Here is a 16,988-nt window from a genome sequence, read left to right as displayed (position 1 = left end):
CTTCCCCGCTCCTCCACCTGCAGCTGCTGGGTGACCTTGGGCTAGTCGCATTTCTCTGAAGTCTCTCAGCCTCACTCACCTCACAGAGTGTTTGTTGTGGGGGAGGAAGGGAAAGGAGACTGTTAGCCGCTTTGAGACTCCTTAAGGGGAGTGAAAGGTAGGATTTCAAGTCCAAACTCCTCCTCCTCCTCCTCCTCCTCCTCCCCTTCCTTTTATGTTCTTTTATGTTATGTTTATGTTAATACTCCTTTTATGACCTCTATTAGTCCAACTCCCGATTCACTGTAAGAACCCACAACATTCCTAGCAAGTGGACATCCAGCTCTCCTTAAAGACCTCAGATGATTGAGAAATGAAGAAGCAGTGCTGGAGAGTCAGGCAGGAGTGTAGGTCAAACATAACTGTGGAATCTTTACTGCCAACCTAGCAGTTCAAAAGCACCTCAAAGTGCAAGTAGATAAATAGGTACCGCTTCGGCGGGAAGGTAAATGGCGTTTCCGTGCGCTGCTCTGGTTTTGCCAGAAGTGGCTTAGTCATGCTGGCCATATGACCAAGAAAAACTGTCTGTGGACAAACACCAGCTCCCTCGTCCAGTAAAGTGAGATGAGCACTGCAACCCCAGAGTTGTTTGCGCCTGGACTTAATTGTCAGGGGTCCCTTTACTTTTACCTTTACCTTTACTGCCAATCCATGGAGGTGGACCTCTGCAGCAACATTTATTTTATTTTTTAAGAGAAAGTCCCTTAGACACAGTAACGCAGTCATAGGAATTGGGGTGGGGTGAGAAAGAGAGGCCTCTTGGACCCAGCAGCTGAGTTGCCAGCTTGATCACCATTTTACAATATGCACAATGCCCTGAATCCAGCATTGTTCCAGGGATTTGCAATGGTGTTGGGAACAGGAGAAGAGGATGGTAAAAAAATAAATATTTTGAGGAAAACCCTGCAAAGTAGTTTTCTCTTCCTACAGGGATAGATGAGAGAAAGAATAACTGTATTTTGATAATGTCCAGGTCCTCTCAAGGGGGGGGGGAGGAATCCTTCTGCTTAATAACTAGCCATCTTAAACTAGATCTGTTTATTACCTCAGTGGATGATTGGGATAAAAGCATTACATTTTGGCAAATTTATCAATATATTTGGTGTGGGAAATCAGGTAATAGACATCAGGGGAAGACACCCCCCCCCCTCTTTTATCTGTATAGCAACATAAAAATGCAGCTCAAAACACAACAAGGAGAACTGACTTTGCTGCTTTTTCAAACCACTAATGTGTACATAGCCGGAAAAAGAAAGTTGCAAAATCATCTTTCAATTTTATTTTTAAATACCTTTTCCACTCTTCTCGTTTTTCTTGATTTTCTTTAGCTCACCTATAGCTCCGCTCCAGAAACCACCAGCAACCCCCAAGCTGCTTTCGAGTACTGGATGTTTCCAAGTGCATCCAGTCAACACAAGGGTCTTCTCCAATTACTGCTGCATTTTGGGTGGACATGGATTGGAGTGCTTTATTTCAGTGTCGTAAGTACAGATATATTTGTACAGAACATGCTTCCCATGTTTTCCCAGAACGGTATCTGCTTTGACTTCATAGAGAAATTTCCCCAAACAGATTTTTCCAGTGAGATTGAAAAAACCTTGCAGAAGGTGATTGGAACATTTAGGGTCATCATGGGAAGCAAAGCCAATGTGGTGGTCTTCCATGGTGAGACTCATACTATGATAGTTTTTAGAAATTGTATTCAGTATTTAGAGTTTTATGATATATCGGTGAACACCCAAGGTAAAATATGGCTTATGACAGCTGAGATGGCTTTCACGTCCCTTCCTCTTCAAAGAAGATGGAATGTAGACATCCTGCATGGCGCACTATCCTTTGCTGTTCACTCAAAAGAGGTGCTGGGGTTCCATAAATTTCTTCAGATGAGAAATCCTGCTTTAGAAAAAGAAGATGGCTTCATCAGGGTCTTCTGGGAAAAGGCATTTGAATGCTTTTTCCCCATATCCATGGTTGACACGAAGGTTGATGAAATCTGCACTGGAGAGGAGAGGCTGGAAACTCTTCCTGCGTCTGTTTTTGAAATGAGCATGACTAGTCACAGCTACGGTGCCCACAATGCAGTCTATGCTATCGCTCATGCTTTGAATGCCATGCTGTCATCCAGATTCAAGGGCAGAGCAACAGCGGATGAAGGAAAATGGAAGTTTCTTAATCTACATCCATGGCAGGTAAAGTTCTGAACTTAAAACTATTATAGATCTCACCCTATCCATGGGTGAAGAAACAAACCATCCTTGATTGTTTAGAAATTAGTGGTGGGCAATCTGGCTCTGCCTTAATTTGCAATTTCCTCAGAATCTGATATTATAAACTCACACAGAAGTTGTATTTCATAATTATATTAGAATTAAAATTTGCTCCAATATGAGGTGGCCTGTGGACCTTTTAAGCCAGGCATAGGCAAACTCTGACCCTCCAGTTGTTTTGGAACTACAATTCCCATCATCCCTAGCTAACAGGACCAGTGGTCAGGGATGATGGGAATTGTAGTCTCACAACATCTTGAGGGGCAGAGTTTGCCTATGCCTGTTTTAAGCATTCTGCTCATTTTCTTTAACTTCCTGAGAGCCAGAATGGTGTAGTGGTTAAGAGCGGTAGTCTCGTAATCTGGGGAACCGGGTTCGCTTCCCTGCTCCTCCACCTGCAGCTGCTGGGTGACCTTGGGCCAGTCACACTTCTCTGAAGTCTCTCAGCCCCACTCACCTCACAGAGTGTTTGTTGTGGGGGAGGAAGGGAAAGGAGATTGTTAGCCGCTTTGAGACTCCTGAAGGGGAGTGAAAGGTGGGATATCAAATCCAAACTCTTCTTCTTCTTCCTTAATTGTACAAGTCTGTCTTGAGAGTCTTGGAAGCAAATATGCCCAATGCACTCTTTACAAGTGGGCCTGTAACTGTCCTTCAGTGTCACTGGGATGAAAGTCAGCTTTCATCTATTATTGTATATGTATATTGATTTTTTCCCCTTAAGAATGCATCCTTGACATGTTCCCTTGACATGGTTTTCTCCATGCATTCAAAGCATACATGAAAAGTGGAGTGGTACTACGTGCGTTGGCTTTACCACCACTACAAGTGATCATTGCCATTGGCTTCATACCCCAGGCACCTCTCTATTCTTTGAAGATATATGAAGCTTTACAGGTGAAGGCTTCTCTGTGCAACTGGGAGCCCTAATCATGAAAGTTTTCCAAATGATATTTGACTGTATGTCCACAGCTCCCACACTATAATTTTGCCTAATAAGTGGAGTTTTTGGAGGCAGAGCTTATTGGAATGTTCGCACAGTTGGGAAAGTCAGCATAGGGTAAATCAGGGTTTCCCAAACTTGGGTCTCCAGCTGTTTTTGGACTACAGTTCCTATCATACCTGACCACTGGTCCTGCTAGCCAGGGATGATGGGAGTTGTAATCCAACAACAGCTGGAGACCCGAGTTTGGGAAACCCTGGGGTAAATGAATGGAGACATACAAATGAAGAGTTTTGGTTTAGCACAGAAGAGGATAAGCAGACAATGAGTACATACCCTCCTCTTCTCCTCCAAGTCTTAACCTTTTTATTAGTTCATCCTTACATAAGCCCAATGATTGGATCAGGGAAAAAATCTACAATGACAGCACCTCTTTTATTTCCTCTTCTATATTGCCTCTAATTTGATCATCGGGATTTTTACGGTGTAAATGTGTTTCTCCCCTCTGTTTAGATGGTCCACTTTCTGAGAAGTGCTACATTTAACAACAGTGCCGGGGATACGATTTCCTTTGACCAAAATGGGGAATTGTTAGGTGGACTTGATATTATCAACTGGGTTACTTTCCCCAACCAGTCTTTCATTAGAGTAAAGGTGGGAAAGATAGACCCTAATGCTCCCACAGACAAAGCGTTCGCTATTTCAGATGGTATCATCATATGGCCTGACAGATTTAACCAGGTAGGGCCAGTGGCGACGCTACCTGCTCCAACACTGGGAGTGGCGTACATCAGGGGGAAAGGCTGACGCACGTCCCAGGGGGCATGGCATGTGTAGTGATATTGGGAAATCTTAGTAGAAGAAAACTTTGGCTCATGCAGAAGAAGAGAATTATGGGAGAACCAAAAAACTGTAGAATGCTGGGAATGTGTATCTGGGTTTAATTGCAGACTTTCTGTCTTTAGAAGTGTGAACCGGATTATCTCCTTCATCTGCAGAGAGAGAGCTTCTATTTGATTTGTAGTTTTGACACCTGGGGTCTCGGATGTAGATTCAGTATGAAAAGGCTATCAGGCTAAATTTACAACTAAAAGGAATCTGGTGTGTCTCTGGGGATGAGAGGAGGACACTTTGATTCTCAAGGTCCTTATGAATAAATAGACTTCAGCTGTCAAGTCTCCTAACAAGCTGAGTTATTGTTTGGCGAATTGCTAATTAATCTAAAGAAGTGATTGGCTCCTAAGTTGTGTACCCCCCCCCCCCCGGATCCTAAGGGATAAAACTTCAAGAAATTAAGTTGCAAATCGCAGACCATCTTGCCAGGCTTACCATCTTGTCATGCAAAGCCTTTACTATGCAGAGCAGCCTGTCCTGGGCTAAGGTTTGAATTTCTGTTCCTGCTGTGAGTATATGCCTAGTCAGTGATATTCTATAATGTTTTTATTTTCTGTTTGAAACCTGTAAGAAATGTGCATGCTTTTATTTTCTGAAATGATCCTTTTTTAAATAAATTTGGAAAAGGACTTTTGCCTTCTTGTATTCTGTGCCTATTACCGGGGAAGCTGAACCAGTGCCTAATCCACTCAGATGCCTACCAGAGTACCTGTTGGATTTCTGGCTGTGTCACGGTAAAGTGACATAGAGTGGGGCAGTCCGGTAAATACTGAAAGGTGATCCTCCTCCTGGATTCCTTTTGGGGGACTGATCCTGAATAGGAGGTGGTGGCAGCATAGTATTGTTTGACTTGTTTTCTGCAAACCCTTTCACGTCCCTATCCCTCTCCCTACCAGGTCTTGCTGGAGTTGGAAGACTGGTGAAGGGGGGTGGATAGCGCGTGCGAATGCTACAGCACGCATCATGGGGGCTGTGCTGTGAGCATCTCGGGGAGCGGGGCAGCCGCGATGTCACCCTCTGGATGTCACCACCTGCCCCCACCTTCGTCCACCAGTGGCTAGGGCCTGTACACACTTCTACATGTATGCACTTAATTTCTGCATTTAAAAAACCTCTCAAAACAAAGCAAAAACAGTTCATTGCCTAGTCCAGTGATGCTGCCAAATTCTGCACGTCAAGTGCTCTGAAAGTGAAGCTGGAAAAGCAACCCCCCACACACACTTTCATCATCCACTTTCTTATTTAGCTGCATCACTTAGTGCTACTCCTCCCACCCCCCAAACAAGATTTATGACCGCATTCTCAAATTGTGAAAATGTTGGGGACTTACAGGATCTAGGAAAGGGGATATTTGAGAAATTTAATTGATAAACTCATCACAGTAGCTTCCGAAACTCTGTCCAGCCAGCAGTCACTAGACTAATTTTTCACAAAATACGTTGGTAGGCACATATAAATGGTAACCCCTTCTTCTTCAGTCACCCACTTCTTAAGAAAACATCACAAAGCTTTCAAAACACTATTTTCCCGTAACTGTTAAAACAAGCCCCTCTTTCATTTATCAACAGGCCCAACCTCTTTCTCTGTGCAATGACAAATGCTCTTTGGGTTACAGTAGAAAGAAGAGAGAGGGAAAGCCACCTTGTTGCTATAATTGTCTTCCCTGTCCAGAAGGAAAGGTATCAAACCAGATAGGTAAGAAATGGTGTGTGTTTTTAATGTAACATGTCAAGTATTTGGGCATACAGTTGTATTAGAAATTCATTTCACTCAGGTCTAAAAAATCATTCAAAGTGGGAAAATTATTAGAGGCCATACAGAAAATATGGTTGTTTCAGAATGGCCAGGGATGACACACAAAAATGGATACCCATAATTTGGGAATTATTTTTGTGTGTAGTAAGGTTGACCAAAATGCTCATATCAGCCATCTCTCTGTGTGTGTGTTTCTGTGTGTGGTGACTATAAAGAGTATATAATGATGATTACATATAACAATGTCTGGATGTGCTGGTAAGAATCTTTTTAAACTGCATGCAGACTTTTTAAGGTCTAAAGTCAAAGTGGACTTATTTTTGGTTATCTATTTATGTATGCTATATTGTTACGGCAAGGAGAATATACATTTTACATACTTGGGTCTTCCTGGTGGTTTAAATATTTTTGGGAGATCCTTATTGTGTTTAGGAATTGTATCTACAGTCTATCTATATGCATACACATTATAGGTGTTCAAAGCCCAAGGTAGTTGAATGTGCATGTGTACTCCATTTCCCTCCCTTCCTCCCACCCCCTCCACGCTGCCCTGGGTGTTGGCAGCCCCTGCTATGCCACTGAAGCACATTGAGTCAAATGCACCTGGAATACCCCTTTGCTGTTTCAATATTTGATGTAACAGTGACTGGGCATGGTCAACATGCACAGGGATATGGGAGATGGGACCAGTGCATTCATGACCAGTCCCCTACATATTTTAAGCCCATAACGACATCTGTAAGTAGACATTGCATGTTAGGAAATCAACTCTAATTATGAAACAAATGTCATCATTTGTATTTGAAGGCCTGAAGAGACAGAAGAACATTCACTGGCTTTGTTTTACTTTTTCAGACATGAACGACTGCTTTCAGTGTCAAGAAGATCATTATCCAAATAATAACAAAACTTTTTGCATTCCAAAATACATAACTTTCTTGTCCTATGAAGAATCTTTAGGCTACAGCATCGCCATTTCTGCCCTCTCTTTTTCTTCCACCACAGTTTGGGTGCTTTGGATATTTGTTAAGCACCGAAACACTCCCATCGTCAGAGCCAACAACCGGAACCTCACCTACACTCTCCTCATCTCCCTCATTCTCTCTTTCCTTTGTGCTTTCCTATTTATTGGCCAACCTGGAAAGCTGACATGCCTCCTTAGACAAGCTGCATTTGGCATCGTCTTCTCAGTGTCAATTTCTTGCATCTTGGCCAAAACTGTCATTGTGATTCTCGCTTTCATGGCCACCAAGCCAGGATCCAATATGAGGACATGGATGGGGAAAGATCTGGCCAGCTCCATTGTTCTAGGCTTCTCCTTTATTCAAGCCACCATTTGCACAGTGTGGCTGGTAACTTCTCCTCCATTCCCAGATATGGACCTGCACTCCATGACTAAAGAAATTATACTAGAGTGTAATGAAGGTTCCACTATCATGTTCTACTCAGTCCTGGGCTTTATGGGCTTCCTGGCCATTGTCAGCTTTGCTGTGGCCTTCCTAGCCAGAAAGTTGCCTGACAGCTTCAATGAAGCCAAGTTCATCACCTTCAGCATGATGGTCTTCTGCAGTGTTTGGTTGTCTTTTATTCCAACCTACCTGAGCACCAAGGGGAAGTACATGGTGGCTGTGGAGATCTTCTCCATCTTAGCCTCCAGTTTGGGGCTACTGGGTTGCATCTTTCCCCCAAAATGTTACATCATTTTGATAAGACCAGAACTGAACAACAAAGAACAGCTCGTGAGGAAAAAAGTAAAGAATTTTAAGCCCAAATAGTCTCAAGCCAGCTCTTTGAATCAAATTTACGATTCAAGTCTATTTTCAATGCATGTAAACATAGCTTGAAATGGTGAATTCCCTTGTAGTAAATGGCACTTTATTGTTGATTCAGTTATTTCCACTGAAAATCATGATTAATTTTAATTGCACTGGGAGCTAAGTTTTCTTACTTACTTACTTACTTAATTTGGTGACTTTGTCCACCTTTCATCCATTGATGACAGGGTGGGATAAAGGTTGGTTGGCATCCATGTGTTTGAGAGACAATAGGGAGTGCATCCGGAGGTGAAATCAAACCACTGCGTTAGCAGCACCAAAACAACTTACCTGGGGCATGAATCTGAATGGTGTGCATGGAGTGTCAGGGACAAACCAGAGGTCTCAAGTTCCCCAGAGGGAGGGGGAAGCCTGGGAGCAGGAGATGTGGACGAGGTGACTGAGGGGGAGGGAGGCAAGGAAGAGAGAGAGATTGGAATAAGCCCAGGAAGGGCTGGAGAGACAGAAAGTTCTCAGGGAACACAGGGGTTAAGCTCAGGCTCAGAATTGGGGGGGGGGGATATTTGCGACTGCCCTCAAAAGGCATGTGGTAAAGAGGAGGGCAGAACTACAGGGTGGGAAACTTCGCCATTTTATGAGCTGTTGGAGAGGCAAATGCAGGCCTCAGCAGAGATCTGAACGGAGTGACTCTGATGGATGAACAATGTGCTAATGACCTGTTGTATATATTGTAAATAAAGACTATAGAAACTTCAAGAGGCTCCTGTGGCATCTGTGGTGAGGTGAGATGCTCACAGCTCTGACATGGAGGTCCTGGGCTGCCCAGGCAACAAAAAACCTCTTTCAGCCTCACATGTGTGATCCAAAGGAAAGGAAAGCAATACATTTGGCACCAGTTTGCCTGCAGTTGTTGCAAAAAGGAGGAGTACAAGATGCCAGCCAACCACCTTAGGGACTCCACTCTGGATTTGTGTAATGTTTACTCCTTGGCATTTTCTTCTGCCAAAGAAGGCAGTGGAGATTTAGTATCAGAGTTTTCCTTCTCCTACATAGGGTACCTTTGCAGGTTGATGAACCCTATCTGCCCCTCACTTCTCTCTGCAGCACATGCAGAAACTGAATTATTCACCATTGGATCCACTCTTGGTCTAGTCTGCTCAATCTGCTAGAGCCTGTCTTTGCATGCAGGGGGAGTCCCTAACTCACCAATGGTTTGAGACCCATTGGCTCCCCTCACCAGGTTTAGCCGGATAGTCGAAAGGACACAGCAATACATAAGATGCTACATAAAATACAGACAAGTAAATCCTTAAACCCTTGATATAGAATATTATGTAGTGGAGTCCCTCAATTCATTTGGAACATCAGATGTAGTTCAAACAGATTTAATAAATAACTGAACATAGTAAATAGTAGTGTGTAGCTTTGTTTTAAGTCTGGAGAAAATAAACACTTTGTTACTTTGAACTGTGAGGGAGAGGAGTTTACCGCTTAACCAGGGACTCTGGAAAAAGCAGTCTGCTGTTAAAAATGGAAATTGCAGAATGCACAAAAAAGTCTGCTTACCCTCTCTGGTGGGCACCATTGTGGGCTGGCATTCCCCCACATGCTGGGATCCGATGTGGGAAGTTTCCCAAGCAACAAATGAAACCTCTGGGCCGAGCTTGCTGCCTGGGTAGTGGGTCCCACCTACTCACCTAATCAATGAATCATGAGTGGACATGGGCCACCAGTAGATTGCATAAGCACATGGCTTGCTCTGCAGCCACTTTTTGTCGGATTCCCCACCTTCCCACACTTTATATATTGCTCTTGCATGTTGTTCTCCCCAAACTTGGTATGGCATAGCGGGTCGCCACATTCAGGGCCAGTTGGAATTTTCCCAGTTGGCAAATTGGCTCCAGCCCTCTTGTTTTCGCCTTCTTCATAGCAATAGTCACAACTTTAGTGGTTTAGGCATTGGAATAGCATAGTCTTGGTCAGAGGAGAATTGGCGTATCCAGTAAAAGGGATCCAGGGGATATGCTTTTGTTTGAACAGCCAGGCAGGGGAGAGTGGCCACAGCAGTCCCCAGGTGCAATCCAGTGGGGGAGTTACCCCTTGATGGAGGTCAAGGACTCCCTCATCTCCAGTTCACTCCAACATTCAAGTTCTTCTGGCAGGCAGGCTGGAAGGGGTGGGGTCTGCCCAGTGCTTAGGGCAAACCTCTTACATCTGTTGTCAATAAAGTTACGGTCTGATTTCATAAAAATATTGGTTGTCATGTCTCTTATTCTTGGAATTGGGGAGAACAGATGGGGGGGGATGCCTTGCTACACAAGTATATATTTCCCAAAAAAGAGACACAAACCTTTTGATTCCCGGGAGGTCACTTGACTATCAATCTGTACAGCAATGTGATCCTTCAAGAGTAAAATTATACCCTGATAAAACTGTACTTCAACTTCCTAGTCAACTATATTTGTGGTTTTGCTGTTGGCTTTTATTTTAATCTCTACATCGAAACACTCAGCCTAGGCCAGACCAGCGTCAGTTCTGAAACCTTGGGCTTTTATCACACTAAGTTTTCAGTCATGTCTCTGTAGCACAGCAATGCAGATCTATGAGCAGCCAAAAAAAACCCAACCCTGTATTTTAATAGTTATAAGGTTTTTCTGTCCTTATATTGTCTATGTGCTCTATATAGAGCCAGTTTGGTGTAGTGGTTAAGAGCAGTGGACACATAATCTGGTGAACTGGGTTTGATTCCCTGCTCCTCCACATGCAGCTGCTGGGTGACCTTGGGCTAGTCCCACTTCTCTGAAGTCTCTCAGCCTTGTTGTGGGGGAGGAAGGGAAAGGAGAATGTTAGCCGCTTTGAGACTCCTTTGGCTAGGGATAAAACGGGGTATCAAATCCAAACAACAACTCCTCCTCCTCCTCCTCCTCTTCTTCTATATGTCTCTGTTAGGGTGTTTGGGGCTATGATGAATGTACTGAAATCTTGTAAAAAACACACAGCAGCAGCAACAACCCTGTGATTTTGTGCAGGCTTTCCCTGATCCATAAGATGAAACCCTGTCTCATCTGTAGGAAATCTTGTTCCCACAGAATCATAGAATCATAAAGTTGCAAAAGACCACGAGGATCAGCTAGTCCAACCACTGCAATGCAGGAATCTTATGCCCAACGTGGGGCTGAACCCATGACCCTGAAATTATGTCTCATGCCCTACAAACTGAGCACAGAGTTGAACTCTGCAAGTCTAATGATTAAGTGAGATTGTATCTCAGCTAGCTCTGTCATGAGGTGCTTAGCATAGATCACATGAAAAAGGATACAATTATAGATCTGTTTTTATATGCAGTTTTATTATTAGTTATAAATTTCCCCTAGTGATATAGGGGTGGTTTTTTTTACATTGTACACCACTTAATAATCTCAATAAAGGTACAATAAATTCCACCCTACAAGTGTTTTGTTGTAAGGAAAGTTTTGTGGCATGGTAAGCATTTTAAATTGCCATTTCAACTCTTTCTTTCTTTGATGCATGTGAGGACAGTAGATCAAAGGTTTCAACAGGATAGAACAGAATCATGCTTTGTATAAAGCCACGTATGAGTTTATCTGATATTTTAGAGGAAACAAAACTAGAAATGAAGGAAATAGGTTGAATATTTGAAACATTAATGTTTTCTCCGTATTAACTGCTCCTTTTTGTTCAGATCAGACCTAAAAACAATAATGTAGCATTTAGGAGTAAAGATGCAGCTCAGTAAACCTGAGCTAGATGACAGGATGGAGAAGACCTCCACAGCCACCATGTATTTCCCCTTGGTGCTCAGGTAAGTTGGAACAAAGGACAGCCACACACTGCAGAAGACCAACATGCTGAAAGTGATGAACTTGGCTTCATTGAAACTGTCTGGCAGCTTCCTAGCAAGGAAAGCCACCGTGAAGCTGACAGTGGCTAGAAAGCCCATATAACCCAGGACACAGTAGAACATGGTGACTGACCCTTCATTACATTCAATTATGATTTCTCCATACACTGAGTGACTGTCCAAATCTGGGAATGGGGGAGAAAAACCCAACCAAAGAGCACAAACGGCAACTTGAACGAGGGAGCAACACAATACGACAGAATGTGCCAATCTTTTCCCCACCCATTTCCGGAAAATGTTTCCTGGCTTGGAGGCCATGAAAGCCACAACCACTGTAATAGTCTTAGCCAAAACGGAAGAGACAGCAATCGAAAAGATGATGCCAAAAGCTGTTTGTCTGAGGAGGCAGGTGATCTTCTTGGGTTGTCCGATGAATAGCAAAGCACAGAGGAAGCAGAGGAGGAGAGAGGCAAGGAGAAGGTAGGTGAGGCTCCGATTGTTGGCTTTGACGATGGGAGTGTCCCTCTGCTTGATGAAGACTGCAAGCACCAGAGCTGTGATCAGGGCAAAGAGAAGAGCCAGAGAAGTCAAAGTAATGCCCAAAGTATCTTCAAAAGAAAGAAAACTTTGAATCTTGGGGTTGCAGTGATCTCTACGATTATTAGGGAAGTGATCTTCGGGGCATCTGGTACAGTAATCCACGTCTGTAAGAGAAATATAATATGCATACGGTAAAGATGTCTATAATTGTTCTCTCTTATAAAAGCCACTTTTCTAAAAATCCACCTAAATCCAGTGTTTAAATCTTCTGGATTCAGCATTGTCCACTAGTAACCTTTATCCAGCACTGAAGTGAGAAAATAAATCTATTGAGTGAATGGACATCAAAATGGCAAATGAAATTCAGCATTAGCAGGTGTAAACTGCAGCAAAAATCATAATTTCACATATTCATAAATTCAGTTGAATCTGGTGGTTATTGACTAGTAGTGAGATCTTTAAATTTTGGAGGATAGCTTGATGTAGAATCTAACCTAGTATGTGTTAAGGAGTGTTAGGGAAATTATTGAGGGGAAACCAGTTAGCGTCATTATATAAATCTATAGTGTGGTGCTAGAAAAGTTTGTGAAAGAGGCAAGTAAAATGATCAGAGGGTTGGAACAACTCCTTTTTGAGAAATGTTACAGATGCAGCTTCTAACGTCAAAGAAATAAAGGCATGGGAAGGTGTACACTAGAGTGTTTGGATTATGCATGGTGTGAAGATTTGGAACCTAACAGGAAGATACCTGTTAGGTTTCTTTGCAGGTAGTTATATTATTATTGTTGAGTTTGGGGGTTTGTGTGTGTAATTTTTTAATCAATTTTTTGAAGGTGGAAATAAAAATAAATAAATTATTTAATTGAGTACAAAACATAAAACAGGGTCAAGGATTGTTAAAGATAAATACTCTACAGCTATGCAACCCATTGAAAGAATTGTACAGAGAAATAAATAAAATCTATCTTGTTGAGAATTTCTAATTAATAATCAATGTTCTTGCATGCTCCAGGCTATTGTTTACTCCCTCCCAAACTAGACGTTATTACTCTAACCACAAACGAGAATATTCTGCAAGTGGCAGCAGCTAAATCTGAAGAACTCAAAAATGATGCTTGTTTACACATATATGTTCTACTACAATCCATACTTTTCATGACAAATGTATTTCTTATAAATATTTCTCCTACCCTCCTGGTTCGAAATCATATCTTCTGGACATGGAGAACAGTCATAGCAACAAAATTTCTTTCCCTCTTTTTTTTTCCTGCTGTACCCAGGATAGCACTGATCATTACATAAAGAGAATGGAGGTACCTATTCTTGAACAAAGGAAGGTTTTAGCATTAATTGTTTGGATTTCCTTTCTCTTTCAAATAATAAGCGATAAACAAAGGGCTGATGAAATGAAATATTAACATCTGTGATTGCACAAACGGCGAGTTAAGTGTAAGGAATGCTGTACCAAGTCTTAAGGTGGAGGTGGGTCTACTCTACCACAATGAAGGAGGAAATCTGATGCCGCCTCAGCCACCCAGTTACTATGAAAGTTATCATAAAGGGAGAATTTTCCACACCTGAGACAATTCTCTATGCCATTCAAGTCTCTCTTCATTAATAGTGAGCACTTCACCAGGGGGAGCCTGAGGATCCAGCCTTCCCACTTTGACTTTGACATAAGAGTTATTTGGGGAAGTGACCAAGCTGGTAATGTCAAATCCAGCTACTATTTCTCTGTTTTCATTAAACATAATTTCATCACCAGCACTGTTGTTGAACAGAATGTCTCTAAAAAATGAATGACTCTGTATGGGGAGAGAAGAAAAAGAACTGAGAAGAAGAAGAAGGGTTTGGATTTGATATCCTGCTTCATCACTACCCAAAGAAGTCTCAAAGCGGCCCACATTCTCCTTTCCCTTCCTCCCCCACACCAAACACTCTGTGAGCTGAATGAGGCTGAGAGACTTCAGAGAAGTGTGACTGGCCCAAGTCACCCAGCAGCTGCATGTGGAGGAGCGGGAAAACGAATCTGGTTCACCAGATTACAAGTCTATCGCTCTTAACCACTACACCACACTGGCATGAGAAAATACCAAGACGTTGATTATTTTCAAAAATGTTATTCTGGGACACCCCACCACTGTACTGGAGAGCTTGCAGTCACAAGGACACTTTCCTTCATGTGTGGTGGGAGTGTGAAAAATGAACAACTTATTGACTATATTCATGAATATTTCTTCAATAACAAGCCGGTCTGTAGCCCTGCACTTGGCTGTTAAAAGTGATCTAAATTTCACCCTTGTTTAGAAGGAGCTGCTAACTCTGCTGTTAGCTGCAGTCAAACTTGAAACTGGAAGTCTACATTGGGTTCCTTCCAGGAATGAATGGTGTTGGACATTAACCCATCATAGCAGGTTTTTGATGCTGTTTGGGCCTATGTAGTACATAACTTTCATGATAAAAAGTGTTCTATTATTCTGTACTTCATACCACATTGTTCCACCATACAGTTATATGTATGCAACTATTTTTCAGTTAAAGGGTTATGGTAAGGGATAGCATCTCACTTATGGTATCAAGTGTGAAGTGCAACATGTGAACCCATGTCACTTCACAAAAAGTGGCAAAATCTTCCATCACCCTCCCCCCAAACTCCACTCTCCCTGAAAATAGATATTTATTTATTTTTTTATAAAAACAAAACAAAACTAAAACCTACCCTAAATATTTCTAGGGAGGATTGAAATTGTTGAGCGGGACCAGGGGTTTAGACACATGTTCTAAATGGATTTCAAAGGCACTACCTTCCAGGGTTCCACTTTCCAAGGATGCAGCTTGCCTCTATTTTCCATTTGTCTGTAATTTAATCTGTATGAATGCATGATCTGTAAAGCATGTGCCACAGCATAGACAGCATTATAGATACTGTAGCTGTGACCTGTCATCTCCAACTGAAAAAATTGCCCAGGAAGGCTCTCCAGCTTCTCCTCACCACTACATGCTCCATCAATATCTGTGAAGCCATCAGAACTTGGAACAAAGCAGTCAAATGCTTGTTCCCAGAAATCTTTGATAAAACCATCTCCTTTAGCTTGAGTAGGTTTTAAAGTATGAATATATTTTTGGAATCCTTGAACCTCATTTGAAGGAATTGTGAAGGAAATAGCACCATGGAACATTTGGATATCCCAGGTTTTTTGTAATATAAAGAGTGCAAAATCAATCTGGGCTGTTGTAATCCATACTTTCCCAAAAGATGCAGTCTCATTGTACTGAGACTCAGCTGCTAGAGACTTCTTTACCCCCAAGATAATGGCTGCCAACCATCTAATATTTGCAGTTTCTCCATATAGAACAATCACATTGGCTTTGCTGTTCTTGAAAACTGGCACGCTCTTCATAATGTATTTATTCATTTCACCCATTTCCAATATTCTCATATAAATTGGAACTTTATTTGTGAAGGCTGAACAGATTCCATTCTTGGAAAAAATTGCTTCCATGACCTGCAAGAAATGTTCTCCACCAGCATCATCAAAAGTCATCAGCCCAACCCATTTCCATCTAAAATGCACTAGTAGCTCAACAATTCCTTGGTACTGGAGGGCTTCATTGGGGACCATGCGGTAAAAGGAAGGGAAAGCTGCTTGATCATTCATTGCTGGTTGAAATGAGCCATATGAAAACTAGAACAAAGAAAGAAACAGATTTTAACTGTAATAGCATCCTGAAGAATGAGCCAGGTTGTATTTTCCCTCTGCCTCTTTTCCAAAGCAAACTATTGGTCCAAAGAAGCAAGACAATATCCATCCCAACACTAGATCTAAAACCTGGACGATATTTAATTGGATCTGTTCCTGGAAGTCACAGTCCTCTGCCGAGAAATCGAGGCACAAACAGAAGTATGGGTGTGCCCTTAGATTCCTTCCAGGAAAAGAAGAAGATTTTATTATCCCCTATGAATGCAACACATTGATCCTACCTGTGGAATCTTGTAAAGTCCTAAAATATCTGCCATCTGTGAGGATGTATCAGATCTAAGTCCACCAATGATGCCCATTAGATGTGTCTGAGTGTCACATTTGTAGTTGGGGAAAAACTGATGGAATTTGAAAATAAGATCCAGTGTGGTGCGGTAGGTCATCCTTGCATCATAGTAGCTATCATAGATGTGGAACCCAAGAGTGACATTGGGCAAGATGTTGGAATTCTCGTTGATCTCATGTGCAGCAAATGCCAAGGCCAGGATGTGCTGGTAGAATTTTGGCACCATCCTGGAAACAGATTTACAAGCACTTCTTATGAGAAAAATCAACAGTACATTAAAATATGGTTCCACTGTGGTTTTAAGATAATTTAGCGGTCCAGTGAAAAGGAAAAGCTACAATTCCCAGAAGGTGGTTGTGGTAAATACTTTTCGTTGGACAGAAAATGAAATTCACATCGGCTCACTTTTACTGGATTGTTTTCTTTATCATTTACTTTAATAGAACACTTACCCTCTGAAGATCTTGAAGTGTTTTTTTTTTAATCACCCACTATTCCTCCATGTAGCCCAAAGCTTCCAAACAAAAAGATGGCAAGCCAAAGGCTTACACTGCCTAACAGACTTCTACAAAAATGACAAACCCATGCCGACACAAGAAATACAAAACAAACTAGCAGACACCCAAATACCCTAGCTGACCCAACAACAACTACACGACTTCTTAAATAATCCACCAATCATAGCAGCAGCTGACAACCTTTAAAAAACTTCTCCTGACAACAGAGGGACACAGCAAGAGGATTGTATCCACACTATTCAAAAGGGGACTCCAAGACCCTACAAAATCCCTCACCACAATTAAAGACCAATGGGAACCTGATATAGGTTACGAAATAAATCCTACCGAATGATCTAAACTGTGGTCTAA

General features: G+C 42.1%; 2 protein-coding genes across 2 annotated transcripts; one reads left to right on the top strand and one right to left on the bottom strand.

Moving 5' to 3' along the window:
• Positions 1-6,752: 6,752 nt before the first annotated feature.
• LOC310834421 (vomeronasal type-2 receptor 26-like) lies at positions 6,753-7,670 on the top strand (the record flags this gene model as incomplete). Its single annotated transcript, XM_083717912.1, has 1 exon — positions 6,753-7,670. The coding sequence occupies one exon, from the start codon at positions 6,753-6,755 to the stop codon at positions 7,668-7,670; it is 918 nt and encodes a 305-aa protein (XP_083574038.1).
• A 3,664-nt stretch (positions 7,671-11,334) lies between these two features.
• On the bottom strand, positions 11,335-16,345 carry LOC310834420 (vomeronasal type-2 receptor 26-like; the record flags this gene model as incomplete). Its single annotated transcript, XM_083717911.1, has 5 exons — positions 11,335-12,236; positions 13,263-13,389; positions 13,650-13,877; positions 14,877-15,758; positions 16,055-16,345. The coding sequence occupies 5 exons, from the start codon at positions 16,343-16,345 to the stop codon at positions 11,335-11,337; spliced, it is 2,430 nt and encodes an 809-aa protein (XP_083574037.1).
• Positions 16,346-16,988: the final 643 nt, after the last annotated feature.

This window comes from Podarcis gaigeae (genome assembly GCF_964106915.1).
Source record: "Podarcis gaigeae genome assembly, chromosome: 16".
Taxonomy (NCBI): domain Eukaryota; kingdom Metazoa; phylum Chordata; class Lepidosauria; order Squamata; family Lacertidae; genus Podarcis; species Podarcis gaigeae.
Note: the sequence above shows the minus strand (reverse complement) of the source record. Positions and strands in the feature narration are given on the sequence as shown.